General features: G+C 56.0%; 1 protein-coding gene across 1 annotated transcript; it reads right to left on the bottom strand.

The window, feature by feature from the left end:
- On the bottom strand, positions 1 to 24,704 carry LOC132420413 (myosin-6). Its single transcript, XM_060004829.1, has 37 exons — positions 24,504 to 24,704; positions 23,237 to 23,380; positions 22,836 to 22,992; positions 22,711 to 22,738; positions 22,314 to 22,425; positions 21,959 to 22,051; positions 20,956 to 21,019; positions 20,592 to 20,690; positions 20,059 to 20,162; positions 19,836 to 19,974; positions 17,571 to 17,839; positions 17,122 to 17,292; positions 15,609 to 15,918; positions 14,850 to 14,920; positions 14,472 to 14,559; positions 14,264 to 14,381; positions 13,995 to 14,118; positions 13,589 to 13,725; positions 12,056 to 12,311; positions 11,691 to 11,933; positions 11,365 to 11,541; positions 10,934 to 11,079; positions 10,617 to 10,707; positions 8,100 to 8,489; positions 7,622 to 7,748; positions 7,412 to 7,530; positions 6,855 to 7,051; positions 6,126 to 6,309; positions 5,787 to 5,952; positions 5,526 to 5,650; positions 4,309 to 4,617; positions 3,872 to 4,075; positions 2,421 to 2,546; positions 1,943 to 2,218; positions 694 to 789; positions 438 to 572; positions 1 to 77 (listed from the first exon to the last, which is right to left on the bottom strand). The coding sequence occupies exons 1-37, from the start codon at positions 24,702 to 24,704 to the stop codon at positions 54 to 56; spliced, it is 5,820 nt and encodes a 1,939-aa protein (XP_059860812.1). The 3' UTR covers positions 1 to 53.

Raw genomic sequence — 24,704 nt, 5'->3', positions numbered from 1 at the left:
GTCTGGCACTCATGTTTATTGCAGGTCAGCAAGAGCGAGGCTCAGAGGCAGTGTCACTCCTCATCGTGCATTTTTTGCTGAGAAAGAATTAAAGGTGTGAGGGGGCAGCTGGCGGGAGGGAGGAAGGGTGTGGGGAGGAATCTCTAGGGCTTTGAGAGGCCTAAGGGAGATGCCCTTAGTGGGGAGAGGTTCAGGCCTCAGGAACCTTGGGGTCCCATTTAGGGGTCCTTGTGGTTCGGGGGGGTGGGACTGGGCTTTCTAAGGAGGTTCCAGTCTGTGGGGGGCTTCTCTGAGCAGGAGGGGGGATGCTCAGGTGTGAGTGCTGTGGGACCCTCAGGGCTATCCAAATACAGGGGGAGGAGTGCCCACTAAGAGGGCACTGACGTTGGGGCCGCGCTGCTAGGGGCCTGAGTAACGGGGTCTGGGGAGGGACCCACCTTGGCGCCGATGTCGCGGCTCTTGGCCCGCAGCTTGTTGACCTGGGACTCGGCGATGTCCGCCCGCTCCTCTGCCTCATCCAGCTCGTGCTGCACCTTGCGGAACTTGGACAGGTTGGTGTTGGCCTGTTCCTCCTGCGGGGGTTCGGGGGGGCGGGGGGATGAGGCGAGAGGAGCCAGGGGTTATTAGACTCCCAGCCTGGGGGCCGGCTCCTTGTCCCCTCCTCCAGGCCTGGGCCCCATCGGGGTCACTCACCGCCTCCTCGGCCTGGCGCTTGTAGGCCTTGACCTTCAGCTGCAGCTTGTCCACCAGGTCCTGCAGCCGCAGCAGGTTCTTCTTGTCCTCCTCCGTCTGGGGGCATATGCACGGGAGAAGCCAGTTTTTTTTGTGGGGGCAAGAGCGATTATCTCTCCCTCCCTCACCACCCCATCTTCGCCTCACGCCTTAGCTGCTCTTCCCTCCAACAGGCCAGGTCAAAGAGGTGGTGGGGAAACTTCATCTCTGACACTACTTATAGGTCAAAGGGCACGGCAAGGTCCTCAGTCCAGGATCTAAAAAGCAAGGAGGGCTGTGGCCCTAAGGTGAGAAATGGGAGGAGGGGCTCGGAACCAAACGGGATTTCTTCATCTGATAATATGGAGACATCAGGGCTGTTCCAGCTCTCATCTGGAGCACCAGAGGCGCTCTTGGCCAGTGGTTCTGGAGTGACCAGAGAGGACGAATGAGGAAAGCAGAAAGAAGGGATTATCAAAATCCAGATCATTCTAATCTATCATAACCCAATATACGTTGTACTGGGTCAGGTATCGGGCACCAGGATCAGTGGCTCCAATGTCGCGTGATCATTCCTGATCATTGCACGTGCTAGGATGCTATTGCCACTTATGCCCACAATACACCCGAAGTTCTATATCTGTATCTCTTTCCTGTGTCTCTCATATCCAGCTGTCAAACGGACCAATACCCCCTTTCTCTGTCTCTCCTGCCCAGGCACACTGTGAAAATAACAGGTCAAAGGCATAAGCTCTGAGCTATACAGATGGAGGGCTTAGAACATTTTGGGATTTCTTTCTCTAAGGCCTTCTGTTTGTGGTCCCAGAAGTTCCATGGAAGATCTGAGCCTTTTCCCATCCCTGACTTTTATCACTAAAATGCCACACAATGCCCCTGCCTCTGAGACTGGTGGAAAGATTGCTTGGACTGTTCTGAAGCTTTCATGGTAGCGCTTCAGGTTATTAAAAAACTGGGGAAATGCTGGTTCAAAGAGCTTTCAAGAAGTAGAAGTAGATTTTCCCTTCGCTAGAAAAATTCATGGACTCAAGCCAAACTATCTGCAGAGATTGTGAAAGAAAATTAATCTCAAGACAGCTTCTCAAGGAGCAGGTGGCAAGAGGGCCAGGTGGCTCTGTGTGGGGCCTGTGTGGGTCAGGAGGGGGGGCGCGAGGGATGCGCTTTCACGTCCACTCCTAAGGGCCTGGCCCCAGAGCAGCTGCCACGCCCGCACCTGGTAGGTGAGCTCCTTGATGCGACGCTCACTCTTCCTCATGCCCTTGATCGACTCTGCATTGCGCTTCTGCTCGGCTTCCAGCTCATTCTCCAGCTCCCGCACCCGGGCCTCCAGCTTCTGCAGCTGCTTCTTGCCGCCCTTGAGGGCGATCTGCTCGGCCTCGTCCAGCCGGTGCTGCAGGTCCTTGATGGTCTGCTCCATATTCTTCTTCATGCGTTCCAGGTGCGCACTGGTGTCCTGCTCCTTCTTCAGCTCCTCCGCCATCATGGCGGCCTGTGCACGGCAGAGAGCGTAAAAGAACAGGACCCCGGGGCCTCTTCTTTCCCATTAAGGATCACCTCTTTCCCCCATCCTGCCGTTTGCTCCCTGAGGCCCTCAAACCCACAGAGTGGCAGAGTCACCGCTGTTACAGCACAGTGGCCTGGCCTGGACCCACAGGCCTGGTTTGAGTCTTTTGAGGGGAGCGGTCACTCACGTCCGTGATGGCCTTCTTGGCCTTCTCCTCGGCGTTCCTGCACTCCTGCACTGCCTCCTCCACTTCGCCCTGAAGCTGGGACAGGTCTGCCTCCATCTTCTTCTTCTGGTTGATGAGGCTGGTGTTCTAGATAAAGGCAAAGAAAACTATTGAATGTATGCTTTGCTGCCTGATTCTACACTTTTTTTTTTTTTTGCGGTACGCGGGCTTCTCACTGTTGTGGCCTCTCCCGTTGCGGAGCACAGGCTGCAGATGCGCAGGCTCAGCGGCCATGGCTCACGGGCCCAGCTGCTCCGCGGCATGTGGGATCCTCCCCGACCGGGGCACGAACCCGCGTCCCCTGCATCGGCAGGCGGACTCTCAACCACTTCACCACCAGGGAAGCCCCCTGATTCTACAGTTCTATCCAGAGAAAATTAGAACTGGTCATTTTTAAAAAACATGTCTTGATTTTAGTATTTTCCTTGTTTTGCACCTGCTTTCTCTTTTCCTATGAAAATAGGTATATTCTAGACATTATATCTAAAGGGACTCGGCTCTGAAGAAAGACTTCAAGCAGGAAAGGGTCTGTAGTTCTACTCCTGAGCTCTGCAGTAACATGTCTGTGCAGGAGTATGAAAATATTCCAAGGAAATGGGAAAAACTTGGTTAAAGGGACTGTATCCTGGAAGCGATTATAGTTATAGAAGGAGTGGGGTAAGGAAGAGAGGACCACATCCGTGGGTGATGTCATTCCCATATGTACTAGATTACAGAACAAAACTCCACAGGGCAGTGCAGTGAGATGGACGTAAAAACTCATTACCGAGTATAGCTGAAAACAGTGTGTATGGGATTGCAGAAAAATGGTGTTCTGTGGAGAATTTGGTTTGCAAGTAGATGCAGTTGTGCTTCTTTCAACTCCAAAAGTCCCATTTTATTTATTTATTTATTTATTTTCGGTACATGGGCCTCTCACTGTTGTGGCCTCTCCCGTTGCGGAGCACAGGCTCCGGACGTGCAGGCTCAGCGGCCGTGGCTCCGGGGCCCAGCCGCTCCGCGGCATGTGGGATCTTCCCGGACCGGGGCACGAACCCGTGTCCCCTGCATCGGCAGGCGGACTCTCAACCACTACGCCACCAGGGAAGCCCAAAAGTCCATTTTAATACAGCAAGCTGAGGCTGGCTGTCTTCTAGAGGTAGGATATCACATAACAGCGTGCATTCCACGACTCCCAGATTTGTGATTTTGCCAGGCACCACCAATCCACCATGACACTCTTAGCTTTTAAGTGTAGACCCCTTTCTCAAGGTTGTGGTTCCGCAGCCATGACTAACAGAGGCGAGCTGGTCCCAGAGATGAAATAATTTATGATCCATGTGCTTGGACATATGCTTTCTCAGGCCATCTGATTCAGAGCATCGCTAGGTGTCCTGGCTCTGCTGCTCGGCAGGTTTCTCCTGGCCTCTCACCTGGGAGTGCAGCAGCTGCACCCGCTCGCTGGTCTCGATCAGCTCCTGCTCGGCCAGCTTCCGGGACCGCTCCGTCTGCTCCACCACGGCCCGCAGCTCCTCCAGCTCGGCCTGCAGCAGGTTGTTGCGCCGCTCCACGATGGCGATGTTCTCCTTCAGGTCATCGTTGGCACGGACCGCGTCATCCAGCTGGATCTGGGTGTCCTGCGCATCAGGAGAGTGGGCGTGAGAGAGGCAGCTGGGCTCTGGCCCATCATGAGGCCGTCAGCTGAACTGGATGCTGCGGAGAGCCCCTGGCGGTGGCTCAGGTGGGACCTGTGCCTGCGATGGCCCGGGGGCAGGAGGGATCTGGTGCTGTGATGGGACGCCACCCCCCAACTCGGCCACCGCCCCTCCCTGGGTGAGGTGACTTCCTGCTTCCAAGAGTCACCAGGTACCTTCAGCAAGCTCTGGAGGCTCTTCACTTGCTTCTGTGCCTCGGCGGCCACGCGGTTGGCGTGGCTGAGCTGGATCTCCATCTCGTTGAGGTCGCCCTCCATCTTCTTCTTCACCCGCAGGGCCTCGTTGCGGCTGCGCGTCTCCGCGTCCAGGGAGGTCTGCAGGGAGTCCACCACCCGCAGGTGGTTGCGCTTCGCCTGCTCCATCTCCTCGTCCTTCTCTGCCAGCTTCCGCTCCATCTCTGCCTTGATCTGGTTGAACTCCAGCTGGGCCCGCAGGATCTTGCCCTCCTCATGCTCCAGGGAGGCCTGGAGGTGGGTGGGGAGACAGGGTCCGAGGACGTCAGGGCACAGGGTACATTGGGGAGGGAGGCTGGGAGGATGCAAGGTGTCAGCCAAGAGGAGAAGAGCTGAGAAAGATGGGGAGGGGGGACCTGCATCCCAGGCCATCCGGGTGCTCTGGGGGAGGAAGTGCTGGATACCCCCGGTTTCCTCCGTCAAGGAAAGTGTTCTGAGCTCACAACTGTCAAGACCCTCCAGCACCAACACTGCGTGATCCCGACCCATCTAAAATAGCATAGAAAAGGGAAGGAGTTTTACAACCAGAAATTCGAACATTTCTCTTTGTTTCCCAGGTCGCTCACCCTGTAGTGAAAAAAGTTAGAAGCCCCAAATCTCAGGGCTATCGCTAGGTTCTTACAAATGAACAGTAACAATAGCTAACATATATTAAGCGCTTAAGCACGATACCTCGTTTCATCTTCATAATAGTCATGCGTAACATCTCATGAGGTATGTACAACTGATGCCATTTTACAGACGAGAAAACCGAGGTACAGATAGCTTAAGGAACTTGCCCAATGACAAAGTGGTGGTCCTGAAGCCAAGTTTCAAACTCAAGTCTGTTTGAGTCCGGAGCCCATGCTCCCACCCCGTCTGAGGGGTTTTTATGATGGCCAGGTTTCAACTTTATAAACCCAGTGGGAAACAAACCTATGATCAAGCTGTGTGTGGCATTTTCCTTTGCACAGACCTTGGCTTTGGAGGTAGTCATGGGTAGTGGGTATATGACCTTGGACTCAGAATAAGGAGCTGATAGATTTTGTCTAGGGTCAGCGTCACCCCCAGGTGAGGGAGAGTGCGGAGTCAGAGACAGGAGGGCAGGGGTGGGTAGGAGAGGGTCGGAGGCAGGGGTGCAGGCAGAGCCAGGCCCTCACCTCGGCCTCCTCCAGGGCCGACTGCAGCTCCAGCTTCTCAGCCTCCAGCTGCTTGCGGACCTTCTCCAGCTCGTGGATGGTCTTTCCACTGGAGCCCAGCTGCTCGGTCAGGTCGGAGATCTCCTCTGTGGGAGGGGCGGGCCGCTCAGCTGGGGGCAGCCGGGCTCCAACGGGGGGCACGCCTCTAGGAGCCGCTGGGTGGCGCCACGTGCGGACCCTCCCTGCCCCGCCCCCGCCCCCGCCCCCGGCCTGGGCCCGCACCCTGCAGGTTCTTGTTCTCCCGTTTGAAGGTCTCCAGGTGCTCCAGGGACTCCTCGTAGGCGTTCTTGAGCTTGAAGAGCTCGGTGCTGAGGGAGCGCGCCTCCTTCTGCGAGGACTCCAGCTCCGACTGCGACTCCTCGTACTTCTGCTTCCACTCGGCCAGGATCTGCGGGGACGGGACGCGGCTCACCGGGCAGCCCCAGCCCCACGTCCAGGGGCGCCCAGGCCCCTCTCCTGGGCTCAGCCTCCTCCCAGCCTCTGCCTCCTGGGAGGACGTTCCTGACTCCCGCCTGCCCGCCTGCTCTGGCCCCTGGCTGCGAGTCCCCAGCCTGGGCCCACCTTGTCGAAGTTCCTCTGCTTCTTGTCCAGGGCCGCGGCGGCCGCGTTGGAGCGCTCCACGTCCACCATCAGGTCTTCGATCTCATTCTGCAGCCGGTGCTTGGTCTTCTCCAGCGAGGAGCACTTGGCGTTGACGGCCTCGACGGCCTCCTCGGCGTCCTGCAGCCTCTGGGCCAGCTTCTTCCTGCCCGGCGCGGTTGGGTGTATGTGTGTCACTCTACCTGGGAACAGCGGGGCCTTGGGACGACCCCTCCCTGAACTGCCAGATGAGGAGGGCCTGGCCCTCCCACAGAGCTCCTTGGGACACTGAGTAGCCCTTCAGACCCTGGAACCCCAGCCTCCAGGGAGCCAGGGCTTCGGGTGCCTAGAATAGAGGCTCTTCCCTATGGGGAGCAGCTTCAGGGTGGCAGCCCTCACTTCTCCCCACCCAGGCTGATCGGCGGTAGCTCCTCTGACCAACAAGCTTTTTGCTCGTCTTATACGTGAGCATCAGGTATAACCCGGGCCAAAAGCTCGCCCGTCACAGGAAGTGAGTCAGGGCCAGCCAGGGTTCACTCAGAGTGCAGGATCCCAGCTCCCTCGCAAGCACCTGTATTGCCCACCACGTTTCTCCCCACCTCCTCTCTTCCACCTCAAATCTGCCTCCCGTGCCCACTCTGCCTGTCTCTACCCATGTCCTCTCGAGCCTTCCTCTCTTAGAAGCAGGGTTGGGGGCTGCCCAGGACTCACTTGGCCTCCTCCAGCTCCTCGGTCCTCTGGATGGCGTCCGTCTCATACTTGGTCCTCCACTGGGCCACCTCCGAGTTGGCCTTGGACAGGACACGCTGCAGCTCGGCCTTGGCCTCCGTCTCCTCCTCGTATTGCTCCCGCAGCAGGTCACAGTCGTGCCGGGCTGACTGCAGCGCGTGGGCCAGGGCATTCTTCGCCTGGGAGGGGCGGCACCGGGAGGTGGGTTCAGCATCTGGGAAGGTGGGAGGGAAGGCCCTGTCCCCATTCTCCAGATCCTTTTCATATCTATGAACTTCAACCAAGCCCCGGCCTCCTTCAGGGTGAGGGCTGGTGTGGAATCTCAACATCTTAAGGTACCTTCCCAGTTTGCCCATCCCTTCCAAATAAGAAAGGAGGCACTCAGTGATGTTCGGGTGTGGCTTAGCTGAAGAGTGGAAGAACCTGGCCTGGAGGTTTCTTCATTAGCGGCCTCTCTGCAGCTTCCAGGCTCCATTTCTGAAGTTGGTTGCCCCAGGGCTGCCATCAATCCTGTCTGCTGCCCCGTAGCCGGGCCTCACCTTGCCCTCCTCCTCCAGCTGCCTCTTGAGGTCCTCCAGCTGCTGGGTGTAGGAGAGCTTCCCTCGGGTCAGCTGCAAGATCAGTGCCTCCTTTTCCTCCAGTTGCCGGGACAGCTCACCTGCAGGTGGGAACAAGGGTTTGTGGGCCATGGAAGGGGGCAACTGATGCTCTTCCGTGAGGCAGGCACAGGGCTGGTTAGGGGCACCCACCGTTCTCCGTCTGCAGCTTGGCTCGCTGGGTGGAGAAGTCATTGAGGGAGCGCTGGGCCTCTTCTAGCTTCGCCCGGTACTCGTTGGCCTGGTCCTCCAGTGTCCGGGACACCTTCTCCAGGTTTGCCTTCAGGCGGTAAGGGACAAGAGAAAGGTGAATGTGGGAGGGGCTGGGTTGACTGGAGGAAGGAAGGGAGGGCCAAGGTTGGGGAGCGCACAGAGGCAGGGGGTGGGGGGTGAAATGGGGCGGGGCTGGAGGGGCACAATCTGGAGAGGATGCATGAATTAAAGAAGGGAGAGATGGTGAGGAGATGGAGACACAGGTGGAGGGCAAGGCAGGTGCAAGGGAGAGAGGGAGAGAGACCAGAGGGTGACGAAGGGAGTGAGAATAAGAGCGATGGCAGAGAGGAAGTGGAAGGAAGGCACACTGCGAGGCTGTGAGAGAGGAGAGGGCGAGGAGAGGAGAGCAGAGGCCCACCTTGGCCTTGATGACCTGCTCCATGTTGGAGGTGACGTCGTCCAGCTCCAGCTTGAACTCGCTCTTCTCCTTCTCCAGCTTCTGCTTCACGCGCTGCAGGTTGTCGATCTGCTCGCCCAGCTCGGCCACGCTGTCGGCGTGCTTCTTGCGCAGGGCGGCCGCCGTGGCCTCGTGCTGCAGCGTGGCCTCCTCCAGGTCCCGCCTCATCTTCTGAAACTCAGCCTCGCGCTTCTTGTTCATCTCGATCTGCACGGACGTGGCCCCGCCGGCCTCCTCCAGCCGCTCACTGATCTCCTCCAGCTCCCGGGACAGGTCTGAGCGCAGCTTCTCCACCTTGGCCCGGGCAGTGCGCTCGGCCTCCAGCTCTTCCTCCAGCTCCTCGATGCGCGCCTGGGCAGGGTATAGGGGGCTCAGACCCACCGCCTGACCCCTCCATCACAGCCCCCTCCCCAGGGCTCTAGAAGGCTCCTGGCCAAAGCACCCAGGTCCTGCAGAGCAGTGGTTCTCACCAGGGGACATTCTGTACCCCAGGGGACAGTCAACAAGGTCTGTAGACATTTTTGATTGTCGTGACTTGGGGAGGGGGTGGGTGTTGCTACTGGCATCTAGTGGGCAGGGGCCAGGGAGGCTGCCAAACATCCTATAATGCAAGACCGTCAGTGGGAATTTGGTTGAAGCCAAACTCTCAAGGCATTTCCCGGAGGGGCATCTCAGACCCAGTCTGCGCATCTGCAGCCCTGAATCCTGAGAATCTGTCTTCAGAGAGGGATCTTGAGATCCCGTGAGGTCCTGGGTCTCAAAGATTCCACAGATCCACTAGGCTCTGCTCTGCTAATGATAAGGCAGGAAAGCTGGTGCTTGTATTTTACAAATATTTGCAGCAGTATGCCTCCAAATAATCAAAAGCTTTTGTAATCTTCCGAATTAACCACAAACTCCAATCAACCACATTCCTCACTCTCCAGGGCTTACTTTATTTAGGCCCAGGGCTCGGTTCCAGCTTAATTGTTCCCTTCCAGGCCCGGTGAGTGCTAGCAGGGTGCCCTCCTCTGTATCATGTCCCTACCTTCTGGTCTTAGCCTTGGCCTGACTAAATTGGCAGAATGTCCCATTTACAATTTTGATCTGTTGTCTGACTACCAAGGAGCAAAGGGGAGGATTGGTGGGATCCCTTCACCTGTGGTTATGGATGGTGGTGATGGAATGTGTGTGAGGGGGTCCTGGGAGCAGGAGAGAGAGAACCACCAGACCCTTGCTCCCAGGATGGAGAATGGGGACTGAGTGCAAGAGCTTGGGCAGGAAGAAGGAGGAGCCACAGCCCACTGCCAAGACCTGGTGAGGATAACAGCACAGTTGTTCTGGGTTCAACAGTCAAAGAGGTTGCCCAGACCAGGCTAGGAGAACCTGGGGATGTCCTAATATTCAGGCTAAAACCCAGAAGGGGCACCCAAGAAGATGGGAGGGAAGAGTATCACTGAAGGCAGACCAGCCCCTGAGCAGCCCCCAGAGGAGGGGAATTGTGTTCATGTGTCACTTGCACCCTGGGCCATCGACCCTGAATGCTGAGGGGAGATTAGCTCTCTCCACTAGTGGCCTCATAAGAAAATGAGAGGATAAATAGCTGAGTCCCTGTGGCCTTGGGGCCACTATGTCCAGATGTGGCCGTATAGCTTCTGCAGCTATGAAATGGGAACGAGAGTACCTGCCTTCCTTGCTTCCAGGGCTCTTCTGACAAACATGGGACTAAAAGCACATTAAAATTCAGTTCATTAAAGGCAAGGGAGACTCTGGCTGTTAATTCAATCTCCTCCTGCAGAGGGATGAGAAAGCCATGCGAAAGACAAAAGAACATCTTCTTGCAGGTGGCTGGCTCACTTCTCTAGCCTGAGCTATATTAAAATAACATATATATGTTGCCTCCTGGTTGACAAAGTGGGTTCCTGTACAATGTCTCTTCTGGTCCTCTGCAAGGCAGGGGTCATTAGTCCCATTTTACAGATGAAAGGAGAAGCTGAGGCTCAGGACGGGGAGTGACTTGCTTAAGTTTGCGGGAGTTGACTCCATATCACGGTGCTCTGTGGGGATCCAGCCTGAGTTAGTGGCTAGGGTAAATACCCGGGAAGAATAAGAACAGAGCTTCCCATGGCAAGGTGCTCCATGAAGGCCCTTCTCACCCCCATGAAGTGGGGAGAAGCACCAAAAGTAAGGGTTAGAGGAGAACGGAGCCCTACCAATTGTCCCAGAGCAGAAAACCCATGAGGTGGAGCATAGCTCAGCAAGAGAAGCCCTTTTAGTAAGTATGATCCCCACCCTCTCCCCCAAATAGTCCTGCTGAAATAAGACACTATTGCTCTAATGGGGGAAGGCTGATGTTCCCAAGTGCCTGTAAGTCAGGGCTGTTGGGGCCTCCGGGCGGCTTGGAGTTCTAGATACTGTCTAGAACCCTAAGCAACTCCTACAGCCTCAGCTGCCTCAGCGCCATTGAGCTCCCGGTGGCTACACCCAGAAGAACTTCACCTGGTTTTCCTTCAGTTTCTTCTGCAGCTGAAGGGCCAGTGCCTGCTCATCCTCAATCTTACTGTTCAGCTGATTAACGTCAAACTCCTTCCTGGAGGAGAAGAGGGTGACAGGTGGTTTTCCTTTCCCTGTGCCCATCCTCTCCTTCTGCCTCGGTATTCGAGGACCAGTCCCCTCCCCCTGGCCCCGAGGGTGAAGTTTGGGGGTGGGGGCTGTGTGCCCAGAGCAGCCTTGGCCAGAGGTGCTGCAGCACCTTGCACTCTAACCCTCAGGCCAGACACCCTCAGTAGCCCTTCCTGGCCGCTGCAGGCTCCTACTTCTTGAGCTTTTCTTCCAGCTGCAGCTTGTCGTTCTCTAGGTCCATGTTGCTTTCCTGGGTCAGCTTCAGGTCACCCTCCAGCTTCCGCTTGGCTCGCTCCAGGTCCATGCGCACCTTCTTCTCCTGCTCCAGGGATCCCTCCAGCTGGTGGAGAAAAGAAAATGAACAGGATGTAGGAAACCTGAGATCCACAGTGCACCCTCTTCTGCTCCCGTCTAAACCCAAAGTCGAATGGGATTGGAAGTCAAACCAGCAGAGTTAGCCCTGCAAGCATGAAGCATTAGAGACCCAGCCTAGTGAGGAACTGTAGAAAGAAAAGGGCCCCAGGGGTCATGGAAGTTAGTTCTAGGGATTGGGAACCCCTTGGCCATTGGTGTTGCCTGAAAAATCCCAACCTGAGAGGGATGGAGCATGGTTGTTACTACTCACATCATCCACCTGCTGCTCCAACTTGACCTTGGCCTTGGTCAGGGTGTTGACCTTGTCCTCCTCAGCCTGAAGGTCATCCAGGGCCTGTTGGTGGGCCTCTTGCAGAGCTTTCTTCTCCTTGGTCAGCTTGGCAATGATCTCGTCCAGCCCAGCCATCTCCTCTGTCAGGTTCTTCACCTGTTGACCAAGAACCCCATCCCCTTTAGGGTCAAAGGTCACCAACCTGGAGACATCTGTGGAGACCTCCAATGCCAAGGACCTGGGCCACACTCAGGTCTGGGAATCCTGAGGAGACTTGGGCTGGAGCCAGAGGGAGCTGCCCTCACCTTGTTCTCTGTGGCGTGCTTCTCCTTCTCCACCTTGGCCAGCGTCAGCTCCAGGTCATCAATGTCCCTCTTGAGCTCAGAGCACTCGTCTTCCAGCTTGCGCTTCTTGGCCGTGAGCTCGGCGTTCATCTCCTCCTCGTCCTCCAGCCTCTCGGTCATCTCCTTCACCTTGGCCTCCAGCTGGATCTTGTTCTTGATCAGCTGGTCGCAGCGTTCTTCTGCATCAGCCAGGTTGTCTTGTTCCTGGGAGAAGAGGACAGAGAGGAGAGATCCAGGGTCTTAAAGAGAGCCAGAGCTCTGAGACTCAGTCCCTGGTGATGAGATGGGCTATAATCCAGGGGAGGGGAGAGGAGAAATGGTCTCACGGCCTGCACTTGGAGCTGCAGGTCGTTCTTCTCCTGCAGCAGGGACACCATCTTCTCCTCCAGCTCCTTGCGTCGAGCCTCCGACTTCTCCAGCGTCTCTTTGAGGCGCCCAAACTCCTCCTTCATGGTGGCCATCTCCTTCTCTGTCTCTGCACTCTTCAGCAGCGGTTTGATCTTGAAGTAGAGCTTCATCCAGGGCCAATTCTTGACCCCCATGAAGGCCCGAATGTTCCACTGGATTACCAGCAGGGCATCCCTGGCAAAGAAACATGGAGGCAGGAAAGGGCACTGTAAAAGAGCGCTTCGCAATCATGGGGCCAGCAGCACTCGGCTCCCAGCACATCTAAGCAAGTTTGTAGGCACCTGACGGCAGGAACCCTGTCTTGTAGCCTTGATAGGCAACCCCACCTCAGCATAACCACACTGAACATGGAGTTGCTCCATAAATAGTTATTGATTGATCAATTCAACAAAAGGGCAGTTTATATCTTCCTTACTGGAGTATTAGTAGCTATGGAAGCTACCACTTCCACAGTAGAATGTCTACCACAGTAGAATGTCTACCGTGTTCGGTGTTTCTAATCTCATAAGAACCTCAAGCATGTTAAAAATATGATATTTTCCATTTAGGAATATCTATAATATATGTGTAAGTTATGAAGCATGAAACAAAATGACTGTCCATGAACTCATCACCCAAACAAGAACTAGAGCATTGCCATCGCTGATTCTGTCTGTGGGCTCCACCCCATGCCCTTTCCTTGTCCTTCCACCAGAAGCAGCCACTACCTCAAATCTTGTGTTTTTTGTTTCCTAACTTTTTCAAAAAATATTTTAACCATGTGTGTATGCATCTTTTAACAATATGCTATTTTAAAAATTATTTCTGAGATTTATAAAAATTGCATCACACAATAAGTATCCTTCTGTGACTTGCTTTTGTTTACTCAGCAATATGCTCTTAAGGTGCAAACATATTGTACCATGTAGTTTTAGTTCCCTCCTTTTTCATTGCTTTATAATATTCCCCTGAATGAGTATACTACTATTCACCCATTCTCCTGTGGATGAAAATTCAAGTTGTTTCCAGATCTTCGCTATTTTGACCAATGCTACTATAAAGATTCATTTTTTGTCTCATGTTGAACACGTGCAGGAGTTTCTCTGTGGGAATGCACTCAGGAGTGGAAAGGTATGTAACTGTTCAACTTTAAAAGAAAATGATACATTGTTTTCCAAAGAGATTGCACACATTTACACATCCATAAGCAGTGGGTCAGACTTCTTGGTTTTTGTCAATCTAGTGTTTTAAAACGGTATCTCATTGGAGTCTTAATTTGTATTTCCCTAAGGGGAATTTTCTTTTTTAAAGAATTCAAAATGAGACCCAGAGTGGCAAAGTCACTTGCTCAGGCTAGCTAGTAAGTGGTGCAGCCAGGATTTGAATTTAGGTCTCCTGACCCACGCCACTTCGCTCTGCTTGTCTGCCTCTTACATCTCTGGGAGTGCCTCTCTCTTTCCCTCCAGCCTCACCTGCGCTCCAGGATCTTCTTGAACTCAATGCGCATGAGCTGACCCCGGGCTTGTGCCTGGATTCGGGTGATGATGCGGCTCAGCCTCTCATCCCGCATCTCCTCCAGCAGCCCCAGCAGCCCCGCCTTGAAGAACACCTGGGGGTGAGGGGTAGAGCCAAGGGGGCCACAGCCTCAGAGAAGGGTAGTCAGGGTGGAGGGAGAGTGTGGGAGACCCTGGCTCAGCTTCCCAGGGCCCTGTTACCCACACATCCTAGACCTGGGAGTGAAATGTGAAAAACAAGACAGAAAGGAAGCCTGGGTTCCAGCCCTTTGTTGATACGGGTAGCCAGGAATCAGGCTACCAGCTGGTCCACTCAGCATGGTCGCACATCCTGCAACGCCACCCTAAGGGGCTCTAGACTCACCTTGGTGTGGCCGAACTTGTACTGGTTGTGGTCAATGTCCAGGGAGCCCAGCAGCTTCTCTGACCCTTTCCTGCTGTCAATGAACTGGCCCTCGGGGATGGCTGCCGGGTTCAGGATGCGGTACCTGGGAGGGAGGTGCCCGTAGTTACCCACGTTCTGCACTGATCTGCTCTGCCCAGAGAATCTGAGGCCACCTGAAGACTCCCCTCCCACCTGAGGCTGCCTATGCTCCCCCTGTTCCCTGAGCCCTGGGGGGCCCTGGTACCCACCTCTGCCGGAAGTCCCCGTAGAGGATGCGGTTGGGGAAGCCCTTCCTGCAGATGCGGATGCCCTCCAGCACGCCATTGCAGCGCAGCTGGTGCATGACCAAGGGGTTGTCCATCACCCCTGTGGCAGGAAGGGAGAGGGAGGGGGTCAGCCTTAGGGCAAGTGGATGCCAAGTGCCCTCTCCAGACTAGACGCTCGTGCATCACTCACCGGGGGCCTTCCGTTCATTGGGGATGAGGCAGCGCACAAAGTGAGGGTGGGTGGTCCTCAGGTTGGTCATCAGCTTGTTCAGATTCTCCTGGGGGTGGATGAGAGTTGGAGGTCAGGAGCCACAGGGACCATCCCTTTGGTCCCTGAGCCCTGGGACCCAGACAACCTGTCACCAGAACGCTCAAAGGGATAGGGAGCTGATACATAATTTATGATGTGAGTTCAGGCTTGTATAGAATTTACATGCCAAAAATGACCACATAACTCTAGCTTCTTTCCTCTCCAAACTCAGAGCATCAGGTTAGGGTGGTGCAGACAAAATGCTCTGGGCTGGGCCTGCCCACCACAAGTCTCTTGGCATCCCTGGGCCCTTCTTACCCGGTGGAGGGCCGATACTGTCTGAAATGATGAGCCCTTTTTCTTGCCTCCTTTGCCTTTACTGCTGTCCCCTAATAACAAGAGAAGGAATGATGAACAAGGGCTTGAAAACGGAGGAGCCCTCGGGTAGGGACAAGGCTCTGCTGCTCACTAGATGTGTGACTTTGGGCAAGTTATTCTCTAAGTCTCAGTTTTCTCATGAGGAGGAGAAGATTAGAAAAGATCAAGCATGGAGCGTGCCTTTCCAGTGCTTGGCACAAAGCAGGCATTGAAATAACATCTGTGCTTTCTCTTCCCGTTCCCTTCTAACCCCTACCCATGCTTACATCTTTCCACTTTCTACTTTTCTTCTTGTACTTTACCCTCATCGTTTCAGTTCACACCCTTTCTCTTCCTTCTCTGAACTGGAGGCTCGTTTGTTCTACTGTATGTTCAGTGATCCTCTCAACATTTACTGTGACCTCCTGCAGGCACGGCTCCATGCCAGGCCTGCTGCAGTGATGTGCGTGCCACCCTCACTGATCTTCAGTTGCTCAGAGTCTTGAAGAGATGCACAGCGTGTACAACAACGTCCATAACCCAAAGGGCAAAATGGTACTTCCACAGAAGGGGTAGAGATGGGCCGCTGTGGGATCTCCTGACCCCCTCCCGTGGCTCACGGGCTCCCTCCTGCCTTTAGAGTTGTGTGCTTTGAAGCAGCGGGATCCTGGCCCCTTGCACCTCCGGAACTGCTCTGGCAGTGCAGGGCTGCCCTCTTACCGACATCAGTGGAGGCATACGAGGAGAACAGTGTGGCCATGAGCTTGAGGGAGGACTTCTGGTACAACCCCACTACTGTCTCGTTGAGCGGGTCTTTGTTCTTCTCCAGCCAGCCTATGATGTTGTAATCCACCGTGCCGGCGTAGTGGATCAGGGAGAAGTGGGCTTCCGGCTTCCCCTTGATATTACGCGGCTTCTGGAAGTTGTTGGACTTGCCCAGGTGGTTGTCGTACAGCTTGGCCTTGAAGGTCATGTCAGTGGCCTTGGGGAACATGCACTCCTCCTCCAGGATGGACATGATGCCCATGGGCTGATGGCAGGGTGGGGAGGGGGAGAGCATCACTGAGTGCACTCCCAGGCTTGCAGAGTCCCATACCCCGACAGAGGAGAGACTGCAGCCCAGTGTAGCAGGCAGGCCACAGAGAGCCTGAGCTGGTACCTCGTGTCCCGATACAGGAAGCCAATATTCCTGGAGTTAACCTAAATCCGAATACATTCAGATCTGGGCAATGTAACCTTTCTGCCCCAGTGGACCCAGAGAAGAGCCCTGTACTCCCAATCCCCAGCCCCCGCCCCCCAGGGCTCAAGAACAGCCCCTTCTTCCTGAATGGCTCCCTGCCCCAGCACGGGGTGAAGGCTGGGACAGAAATGTGTCAGAGGCACCAGACTACAGGGCAGGCCAGACTCCTGCCTATATGACGGGTAACAATCGTTCAAGGAACGGTTAGCGGGATCCAGGTTCTGCACAATGTCCTGCACTTCAGAAAGTGTAGCAGCTCTTGACTTTTCTTGGGACAGGGATCCTACTGAGAATTTGGCGAATCCAAAGACTCCCTCCCCAGAGAAATGCACACACACACACACACACACACACACACACACACTTGCATATACACCTTGCCCACGACCAGTCCACACACACTCTTACATACAATTTCAGGGAAATCTGAGGCCTCTGGAAGAGGAGCACCCTGGATAACTATGCAGAGCTTGTGGGGAAGGCCCTGTTTTCTGACTGGCCGCGGCTGGGCTGGGGGAGGGGCAGTTGCTGCGGCCTCTGGCCTCCATCAGCAATGGAGCCCCGGGAGCAAGCGAGCACTGAGAGCCTCCCACCAGCTCCGTCCTGTCTCCTCTGAGGAACCTCCATAGATAAGAGGAGCTGAACACAGGCTTATCCTCAGCCAACAGGGAGAGGGTGGGAAGCTGACATGTCTAGTTTCAGCCTAGTTTCTTCCCACGAATGACACTTCTCATGGGGTGTCAGAGGGGGCAGGAGCCCTCTCCTTCACTACATCCCCCTCTTAAGACCCTGGGAGGTGTCCACGAGACAGGAAAAGGTCTTAGGTGTTGGGGAGAGAAGGAAGGGCTGGACCTGTGTACGCTTGTGATGTCACGGTGTGTGAAAGCAGGGCTTGGGGTTCTGGGACTAGTTTCCTGGGTGTAGAGGGACAGGGCTGCCACTTTGTCTGGGATGGCGGGTGAAGGGGACCGGGCGGAGGGGCCGAAGCGGCACCTTCTCGATGAGGTCGATGCAGGCCTGCAGGTCCATGCCGAAGTCGATGAACTCCCACTCGATACCCTCCTTCTTGTATTCCTCCTGCTCCAGCACGAACATGTGGTGGTTGAAGAACTGCTGCAGCTTCTCGTTGGTGAAGTTGATGCAGAGCTGCTCAAAGCTGTTGAACTACAGAGCGGGGGGTGGGGGAGGGGAGCGGGTCAGGCGGGCAGCTGTCCGTGGCCCATGCGGTGCGCCCAGGGCCGCGTCCAGCCCGGTAAGGGGTGCAGCTGGCCCCTCCCCTCCCCTGTCAGGGCGGGGAGGGAGGGCGCCCTGAAGACACATGACCGTCTCCACCAGAGCACACCGCCGTCCCCGCGCCTGGCCTGCAGCCGGCTCAGCCAGCGGTGGCTGCCTGTGCGAACCAGTGAGTTACTGTTCTCCCGGCCCCGGGGCTCCCCACTCACGTCGAAGATCTCGAAGCCGGCAATGTCCAGGACGCCTATGAAGTACTGGCGCGGCTGCTTGGTCTCCAGGGTGGCGTTGATCCGTGTCACCATCCAGTTGAACATCTTCTCGTACACGGCCTTGGCCAGCGCCCCAATGGAGTAGTACACCTGCTGGACATTCTGCCCCTTGGTGACGTACTCGTTGCCCACCTTCACCCGAGGGTGGCACAGCCCCTTGAGCAGGTCAGCTGAGTTCAGCCCCATGAGGTAGGCGGACTTATCAGCATCTGGTGGAGAAGGAAAGGGATAAGCAAGCACTTTCAGCAGACGTCTTTCCCTGCCCAGGACCATCAGGTCCTGCCTTTCTCGTTAAAGAGCTGCAAATAGGGACTTCCCTGGTGGTGCAGTGGTTAAGAATCCACCTGCCAATGCAGGGGACACGGGTTTGAGCCCTGGTCTGGGAAGATCCCACATGCCGCGGAGCAACTAAGCCCGTGCGCCACAACTACTGAGCCCGTGTGCCACAACTACTGAAGCCTGCACCCCTAGAGCCCGTGCTTCACAACAAGAGAAGCCACCGCAATGAGAAACTCGCGCACTGCAACGAAGGGTAGTCCCCGCTCGCCCCATCTAGAGAAAGCCCACGCACAGCAACGAAGACCCAACGCAGCCAAAAGTAAATAATAAATTAAAAAAAAAAAAAGAGTTGCAAATAGAGGCCTGAAGGGCACAAGGCTTGCAATGGTGACACAGCCAGTGTGTGCCCGAGTCAGGCTGGAGCCCAGGCCCCTCCCTCACCCCAGGCCCTCCTACCACACTGCATCCCTTCATCTCTCCAGGGCAGGCACTGTGGCTGATGCTGTCCTCTGCTTCTTTCCTCCTTTGTCCCCAATCCCAGGATCTAGCCCAGGACTGGGCCTGCTCTACCCTGAATCTATCTGTTGGCCAACATGGCCGGCTGGGAAATCAAGCTTCCTAACAGCATGTTGGTCACCCTCCCCCAATCCCCAGCTCTCCAAATGTGCCATCCAACATATGATATCTATTTAGAAGGAATTTATTTGGTTGAATTTCAAGAGTTTTGTGATAACTGGCAACATGCTATTGTGAAACTGAGACTTGGCATTTGATCTGGACAGACATGGAGAAGGGGTCCTTGAAGGTGGGCCAAGAGGAACGTTCTTGGGCGTTTGTCCAGCCCTGTTCACACCCCTTCACATCTCCTTCTCAAAGGATTCTCGAGATAGCCTTAGAGGGAGCTGGGAAGGGCTTTCGCTCCATTCCACTGAGGGGGAAACTGAGGCCCAGCGATGTGGGTGATGTGCCAATGCCCTGAGCTGTGTCCTGACCCTTGGCTTCCTGCCTCCCAAACAGAACATGGCACGGAGGCTGCGAGGGGCTCACCCAAGGCCTGGGCATCCCTCACATACACACTGCATTAGTGATGGGGGTGTGCAGAGATCAGTTCTCTGCTTTCCTGGGCTTGGGGGTGTCTTGGGTGCAGAAGGAAATCTCCCCAATTCACTTCTGCTCTGTGCAGTTGGGTTGAGAAGCTAGCGGGATTGAGAGGTGCCTCCTTGTCTGCCCACTTCTCCCATGTCCCTGCCTTCACCCACCCACAAGCCTCAGGTCCTCTGGGAGCCAGCCTGTCTGGGATGCAGGGTGGCGTCTGGCTAGGTTCTAATGGAGAAGAAAGCCTGGAGCCTGGGCCAGGTGGACTTGGGGTGGGGCTGAGCCCGCCCTGGGAGAAAGCACAGCCTTTCAACCACCTGCTTCTCCTATTCCTGGTTTCTTTCCACTTTCTCTATCGAGGTCCTAACATCGCTACTGTGAACATAACTCCTTAAAAATCATTGAAAGGGGCACATCCCTGGTGGCGCAGCGGTTAAGAATCCGCCTGTCAATGCAGGCGACACGGGTTCAATTCCTGGTCTGCAAAGATCCCACATGTCGCGGAGCATCTAAGCCTGCGAGCCACAACTACCGAGCCCACGTGCCGCAACTACTGAGGCCCGCGCTCTTAGAGCCCGTGCTCCGCAACAAGAGAAGCCGCCGCAATGAGAAGCCCGCGCACTGCAACGAAGAGTAGCCCCCGCTCGCCCCAACTAGAGAAAGCTCACGCGCAGCAACAAAGACCCAACGCAGCCAAAAAAAAAAAATCGTTGAAAGGCACCCCTTTAGGACACAGAATGGGAGACCGTGCTCCCAGAGGACCGTCTCTGCATGACGGGCAAACGCCCATCCCCTCAGGCCTTCTCAGCGCCTGCTCTCCTGTCCTCGAACCTTCAGTGCCGTCGGGCTCCGCCTGCTCCTCCCGCTGCTTCTGCTTGAACTTCATGTTTCCGTAGTGCATGATGGCGCCCGTCAGCTTGTAGACGCCGGCCTTCTCCTCAGGAGTGAAGCCCAGCACGTCGAAGGCGCTCTGGGGCAGGGCAAGAGAGGCAGAGTGGGTGGCGGGGCAGGCGGCCCAGGAGCCCCGGGACCCGCCCACTGCCTCCTAGCTCACATCCGTGGCCGCCAGCTCCTCGGAGTCGTCGATGGAGGCCACAGACACCTCCCCCTGAGACACGAAGGCGTAGTCGTAGGGGTTGTTGGTGACCAGCAGCATGTCTGTCCAGGCGGGGGACAGGGCAGGGGACAAGGGGGTGGGAGGGGGCACGGTGGGGGGCAGGGGTGGGATGAAGGAAAGAGCGGGAGCAGGTAGAGAGGAGGACCGTCAGCAAGGACCAAGGGGAGGACCCAGAAGAAAAGGAAAAGTGGGTGGCGAGGACCCAGGGTGGGAGGATGGTGGGCGAATGACAGGTGGGAGAAGGGGAGGCAAATGCAGAGGAGAAGGAGTAAAGCAGCAAGGAAGGGTGGAAAGGGAGGCAAGAATTGACACAGGGGAGTCCAAGGTGAGGGAGGAAGAGAAAGGCAATGGGCAGATGGAAGGAGGGGGGGTGAGAAGTCTGGTGGGACGGGTGAGGAGGAGGGATCTGCCCTGCACAGGCGGGCTTGCGGAGGGCGCTGGGGGCAGCAGGGCCATCGGGCTGGGCTCACCCAGCAGCTCTGGCTTCTTGTTGGACAGGATCTGGTAGAAGATGTGGTAGTTCCTCTCAGCCTTCAGCTGGAAGATCACCCGGGACTTCTCCAGGAGATCTGAAGTGAGGAAAGGCGGGGAGGCAGGTAAGGAGGGAAAAAGCCAAGCCAGCAACAGGGTGGAGGTCAGGGGAGAAGGGCTCTCATGGCAAGTGGAGAGAGCCCGGGGAAAGATACGGTTTAAAGGAAGAAGAATTCTAAAGCCAAGAGGCAAATGTAGACAGAGACAGAAGATGGAGGGGAAATGTTGAGGTGGGGCATCCGGCGGGAATGAAGGCAGAGGTGGAGGACCCAGAGGTGTGGGCAGGGCTCCCCATGTACTCACAGGTTTCTATGTCTGCAGAAGCCAACTTTCCAGTGGCTCCAAAGTGGATCCTGATGAATTTCCCCTGGGGGCAGATGGGACAAAGAGTGAGAGAACTGGCCAGAAGAGACGCACGGAGATCCTGGACCTCATCGCAACCCAGAATGCCCTGGACGGTTCTGGAAATGTAAATGACTTCTTTGGAATCCCAGTTTAGTATCAGTAAAACAGGGAAGAGGATGCCCATCCCCACATGCCACCCAGGGATCTCTGAGCAGAAACGACACAGGAGGGGACTTCCCTGGTGGTCCAGCTGTTAGGACTCTGCTCTCCCAATGCAGCGAGCCCACGTTCAATCACTGGTCAGGGAACTATTAATAGATCCTGCACACCACAACTAGAGATCCCGCATGCCACAATGAAGATCCCACGTGCCACAACTAAAGACCCAGGTCAGCCAAATACATAAATATTTTTTTAAAAAAGAAAGAAAGGACACAGGAATGAGCACTGATAGAATGTGTCCTGTTTGTACCTCTGATATGATCTCTTGTAATCCTCCCAATAACCAGCAAGGTAGCTACTACTACCTCTGTCTCACTGATGCAGGAACTGGGGCTCAGAGAGGTGTGGGGACTTACTGGGCAGATGGAATGCTGGGGAATTGGCTCCAACGCCCACGCTCTCTTTCCACTTCCAGTGTGGAAGAGCTTTGGAAACAGTCATAAGGAAAATCTAGAATGTGGCCCAAATCAGCCCTGTTACTCGGCTCTGGAACAGCTGTGGTAGCTCTGGGTCTCTTTTCTTGAGTTCCCAGCACTCGGGGGCCAGGCTGAGTGGGGAGGGTATGGAGTGTGTGTGTGTGTGTGTGTGTGTATGTGTGTGTGTGTGTGTGTGTGTTATTTGATATCCCAAAACCAAATGCAGGACAATCAACCAGGTGGGGTGACTGTTGGCAAAACTGCACCCCCCTTTTTTTGTTGAGGCCGCATAAGGCCAGTTGGCAGTGGTCAGGTGCACTCACGAAGCGGGAGGAGTTGTCGTTCCGGACCGTCTTGGCGTTGCCGAAGGCCTCCAGGGCGGGGTTGGCCTGGATGATCTGGTCCTCCAGGGTGCCCTGCAGAGGGAGCAGAGCGTGGGGCTGCATCTCCAGTCCACCTCCAGGTGGTGGTGGGGAGGGCGGGGGTGTGGCCGGATGGACTGCTGGGGGGTCTGCAGCTCCAACGGGTCATATTCAGACCCTCAGAGTGTGTGTCTCCTGCCAGGTAGGTCTTGAGCTCAGGGGTGCAGTCCACACTGTTTCCCAGGGCAGGGCTAAGGGTCACCTGGTCAGCCCACCCCCCGGTCCCCCTCTGCCGAGCCCGTGGCCCACCCGGCACCTTGGTTGCATTGACGTTGTCCTTCTTGCCACGGTCACCTATGGCTGCGATGCTGGCAAAGTACTGGATGACACGTTTCGTGTTCACAGTCTTCCCTGCCCCAGATTCTCCGCTGGGGGCAACAGGGACCCATCAGAACCCAGATTCCCACCGTCCTCCATTCAAAGTTCAGCACTGCACCCTCCTCTCTGAGAGTCCCAGCCATCTAATCTCCTCCCCCGGGGCCCAGCTCCCTGCAGAGTCTGCCCAGCACTGTAGGTCACTCCGGCATTCCTCGGAGAGCCCAGTTCCTTGCAGTCTCCGCCTTAAACCTTTCCTCCCCACCCCATCACCCCCAGGAATCAGCCTGGGTCCCCCCCAGCCCACGCCCCTCTGTGGGTGGATGGTGTTTGCTCACGTGATGAGGATTGACTGGTTCTCCCGATCTGGAAGAGAAAAGAGCAGAGGCAATGGGGTCAGGGCTGAGGGCCCAGGTCCACGGGTGTGGGGCTGAGGGGCCACAGGTCAGAGCAGCCAGCCCACCTGTCAGCATGTACTGGTAGGCGTTGTCGGAGATGGAGAAGATATGGGGCGGCGCCTCACTCCTCTTCTTGCCCCGGTAGGCGGCCACCACCTCGGCGTTGTACACCGGCAGCCACTTGTAGGGGTTGACGGTGACGCAGAAGAGGCCCGAGTAGGTCTGAAATGGAAGATAGGGCAGTCATGAGAAGTTGGAAGGGAGAGCCTGGGATGGGCAGTGGTGACAGGCAGAAGAGTCCCTGGTCAGCCCAGCTGGCTCCTCTCTTCCTGCAGCTGACCAGGGATGGGATAGGGGCAGAGAGCCCTTTGGGAGCGTTCCAACCCCCTCCCCGTGAGAGAATCGCCCCGGCCTACTTTGGACTCTGTGCAGGACAGGCTGCCCGCCGTGTGCAGGACACACTCACGTAGATCATCCAGGCTGCGTAGCGCTCCTTGAGGTTGAAAAGCACTGCAGGCTCGTGCAGGAAGGTCAGCATGGCCATGTCCTCAATCTTGTCGAACTTGGGCGGGTTCTGCTGCAACACCTGGTCCTCCTTCACAGTCACCGTCTGGGGAGGGGGTGGGGCAGTAGGACAGGGGTGACCACACTCCCACCAGGACCCTTGCCAGCCTTGCCCACTTACCTCCTCCCAGAGTACAGGCTGTGACCTGGCCTCGTTCCCCTAGCTCTTCTCTCACCAGTGCCTGGGCCCTAGCCCATAGCTTCCCATGACACCAGATAATTTACCTGCCCACTGTCTCGCCCTTTCTAGAGACTGTCCTAGAGTCCCTGTGTCTTGCCAGTTCCCCAGACCCTGTGCCCATGAGCATCACCTTTCAGTCCCTGCTTAATTGTCTAGGGATGGCCACTCTCTGACCTGTGCACACACACCTTACCCTGACTCCTGGGGGCAGTACTTCAGGGCATCAATTGCTCAGGGCAAACCTTGCCACTAATGGAAAAACATCTCACCCATCTACCCTACACTCTTCATTGGTCACTGTCAAATGGTTCGATCTCCACTGGTCAGTTTGCCGTGCACTGACGTCATGAGATCCTGCAAGTAGGTATTCCAGCATTTTTTACAGTGGAGAAAGCTGTGGATCGAATAACTAAATGATTTGCCAGCATGGTGGCTGCTAGTGGCAGAGCTGGGTTCAGGGTCAAAGTCCCCAGAGGTTCTGAGCCACTGCTGCTGACCAGTGGCAGTTCTCGTGGCCAGCATGAGGGACCAGGACTGTGGATTTCTGAGTGCCAGTCGTCAGCTCTGGACTGAACTCAAGAGTTCCTGCTCTTTGCGTTCATCGGTAAAAGTTTGCTCTTGGTATGGCTGGGGAGGACTGGGGAGACTCGGTTCATGGAGGAAACTGAGGCAGAGTGGAGGGACGCAGGTTTGAGAAGGGAGCTTCATTTGATGCTGTGTCTATGCCCTCTTTATCTACAAGTCCCCTCTGAAGAGGAAACCAGCTGAGGTTTTCGGCCGCCAGCATCCTCTCTGGCAACGGGCTGGCGTGGGGCCTCGTTACACCTGCTCAGACCTAACAAGAAAGGTCAGTTCTTACTCAGATGCTGGGCTTCTCGAGGGGGTCACCCAGCACCCCCGCTGGCTTTGGCTCTTCTCCAGAGCCCCTCAGCTCCCACTGCATGTGGCTCCACCCTGCACCCACCACCCCGTGCTGTGCCCCACGCACCTTGCCGTTCTCCGTCTCGGCAGTGACCTTGCCTCCCTCCCGGGACAAGATCTTGGCCTTGACAAACTCTTCCTTGTCATCCGGCACGAAGCACTCAGTGCGGATGTCGAAAGGCCGAGTCTGGGCCTCTAGACGCTCCTTCTCTGACTTGCGGAGGTACTGGGCCGCCGCCCCGAAATCGGCCATCTGGGCATCGGTCAT

Source organism: Delphinus delphis, chromosome 2 (genome assembly GCF_949987515.2).
Source record: "Delphinus delphis chromosome 2, mDelDel1.2, whole genome shotgun sequence".
Classification (NCBI taxonomy): Eukaryota; Metazoa; Chordata; class Mammalia; order Artiodactyla; family Delphinidae; genus Delphinus; species Delphinus delphis.
The sequence above is the reverse complement of the archived record's forward strand: the minus strand, read 5'-3'. Positions and strand labels throughout refer to the sequence as shown.